Source organism: Lolium rigidum, chromosome 1, assembly GCF_022539505.1.
Source record: "Lolium rigidum isolate FL_2022 chromosome 1, APGP_CSIRO_Lrig_0.1, whole genome shotgun sequence".
NCBI classification, from domain to species: Eukaryota; Viridiplantae; Streptophyta; class Magnoliopsida; order Poales; family Poaceae; genus Lolium; species Lolium rigidum.
In genome coordinates, this window is record NC_061508.1 from 58100971 (window position 1) to 58103962 (window position 2992).

Below are 2992 nucleotides of genomic sequence, written 5' to 3' on the forward strand. Positions count from 1 at the left end.
GAAAAAATCATAACTAATACACTAATCACATGCAAATATGAGCCAAAAAATCATTAAAAGCAACCTCACTTATAGATACACATCGATTCCAATGAATAAGGCACCCTTGTTTTCTGTGTTTATTTTCTTTAACCAAGAATTACTCTAAATAAATAAAAATTATTGGTATAAAATTAATATCATTAGAAAGTGTTTTTCAATACGAATCCAACAATACCAATTACGTAAAATACAATCAAGATTTTGTTGCTCAATTTTTTTTGGCTAAAGTTCCTCTTGAAATGTCCGTGTGTTTTATTCATCGAAATGGAGGGAGTGGTACAACATTTAAAAGACAGTGAAGATTAAGATAACACGACTCGCTGATATAAGGTGCTAAGGAACAATGCATTGTGAAAAGGCTTGGCCTACAAAATTCATTGGCATAATAACCATTAATCCGGAGAGAGACGTGCAAATGGCATTTTTTCAAAATGGGAAGCATAGTCCTGGCCTCTGCATCAATTGACGTTTCATTGTAGAGTATCAAAGTTTAAGAGTGTTATAACCTATGGATCGCAAATGGTGTACATAAAGATTAACTAGCAAAAAAATAGAAACATATGTTGTCTATGCATCTTGAATCCTGTTAGAAAGCCGTCAGCCACTCTGGTTGTAAATGTCCCGATCAACCCTCTCCAATCGGTTGCAGCTAAAATCCATATACACAAGTTGCACCTCCGGTAGAAGGTAGAACCACTCGTGGATTGAATGTGTAACCATACGGATAACCTGTAGAAAATGAGCATTCGTACTCTTGTTAAACATAATATCACTGCGGCTATTTGAAATAGCACATCAAAGCATAGATACACATTCAGATCTCTTCTTTAGTTGCTTTATCAACTACATTCAACAAATTTCGAGACATATTTGTGACAACTGGTTGGTGGTGGAACATTAAAAGTGAATTAGATAGTTCTCCAAATGAGTCTAGCCAAGGGACAATCAAAAGATAAATGGTTGATAGATTCATTAGCATCACAAAACGCATATTTCTTACAACTATTCCAATTTCCGAACATAAAACATGTGTTACAAAGTACGTCAAGGCAAGGTGTAGTGTAATTATAATGTATATATCCAATTTAATTATTCCCCAACGACGCACATGCATGCATGCAATCATGTGGACACACACGCCTTTGTGTTGCATGCAAGTTTCCCATCCTGGCTTAATGAACCAGCAAAAGATCTATATATACACACTAAGCCGCAAAGTAAAATGAATCTAACATATGTGTATGCGCATGGTCTTCCTCTCCTCGGTCTTCAAGTGGTCGAGCCGCTCCTGCTGAACGAGCCCAGCGCCAGCAGCGCCTCCTTGACTACAGCAATGTCGCGCAGCACGATCTTGTGGTAGAACACCGCCAAGGCTGCGCCGGTGAAGGGTCCGACCCAGAAGATCCACTGCAAATCATAAGACGCATCGGATCAATTAATCCCGATCGATCAGAACAACGTCTACATAATGTGTGTATGTTTAATTAATGGATCTCACGTGCTGCTTCCAGGTCGTGTGCTGGTTGTACAGCACGGCGGCGCCCAGGCTCCTCGCCGGGTTGATGCCGGTGCCGGTGATCGGTATGGTCGCCAGGTGCACCACGAACACTGCCAAGCCGATAGGTAGCGCCGCCACCAGCTGCAAGAACGAATCAGTCATATGCAGGTCAGATCGGTCGTCGTAATTAGGACAAGCTCGTGGACACGACGCGCGCACGTACCGGGACGAAGGCGTCGCGCGCGGTACGCTTGGGATCGGTGGCGGAGAAGACGGTGTAGACGAGGACGAAGGTGCCGAAGGTCTCGGCGCCGAGTGCCGCCGTGAGCGAGTAGCCCTCGGACACCGAATTGGCGCCGCCGCCGAGGGAGTCGAAAGGGTGCTTCATGATCCCCTTCACGATGCCCACGCCGCAGATGGCGCCGAGGCACTGCGCTACTACGTACAGCACGGCGCGCGCCAGCGACACCTTGCCGGCCAGGAACAGCGCGAACGACACCGCCGGGTTGATGTGCCCGCCCGAGACGCCGCTGGTGGAGTAGACGAGGACGGAGACAGTGGCGCCGAAGGACCAGGCAACGCCGAGGTACCCGACGCCGGTACACCTCTCGTCGGCGCCGGAGGACTGGAATTTGTACCCAATAACGGTGGAGATGCTCACGTAGACCAGAATGAGCGAGGCCGTGAACTCGCCGATCATGGCGCGGTAGAGGGACCACTCGGTCAGCTCGTTCGTGTCCAGCGGCTGGACTGCCGGCGGGTCCCAGTACGGCACCCTCTGGACGATAATATCGGTTACCTCTTCGTCGTCCGCGGTGGCCACGCCGTCCTTGGTCGACATAGTTCGCGGTTGATCCTCCTACAGACTACAGTACAGAGGGGTTTTGTTCTGTTCCTGCGTATGGGGCTAGTATTAGTACACTTCCAAGAACATCACGCCAAGAGAAGATGCTTAAATAGGGGTCGAGGTGGAGTGCTTGGCGAGCATGGTGAGAGAGACGCTAGACACCTGGAAGAGGTTCTTTCCTTGGAATACAGTCACATGTCCTGTTGCCAATTTTATCAATTGAATTATTTTTTGAGAATATGGATTTGCATTCAATGACATATTATCTTGCCGAGCGACTGCTCTTCGTCGACATAGAATAATCTCAATGATTGGATGGTTCGTAATCTCGACTTAGAAAAAAAAAGAAAAAAAAATGCAAACTACCTCTTTTTTTTTTTAAAGTCTAACAGCATACAACCTTTGAACTTCAAACTTTTCAATTTATTGCAACATTTGAGAAACAATGTGGGAAAGATAGTTCAAGATTATTATGCCATTTTTTTGAAATGGGCGTTACCTCGGCATCTACACCGAAAAATGCATAAAACCTTGATTTATTTCATTTAAAATAATCTTACAAACTGAAGTCGCCAAACCATGTGAAAAAACACCACAAAATAACA

At 45.4% G+C, this 2992-nt stretch overlaps 1 protein-coding gene across 1 annotated transcript; it reads right to left on the reverse strand.

Annotated features, from left to right (window-relative positions):
- Window positions 1-990: 990 nt before the first annotated feature.
- LOC124673666 (probable aquaporin PIP2-7) lies at window positions 991-2482 on the reverse strand. Its single transcript, XM_047209703.1, has 3 exons — window positions 1764-2482; window positions 1541-1681; window positions 991-1449 (listed from the first exon to the last, which is right to left on the reverse strand). Exons 1-3 carry the CDS (start codon window positions 2379-2381, stop codon window positions 1312-1314), a joined length of 897 nt encoding a protein of 298 aa, XP_047065659.1. The 5' UTR covers window positions 2382-2482; the 3' UTR covers window positions 991-1311.
- Window positions 2483-2992: the final 510 nt, after the last annotated feature.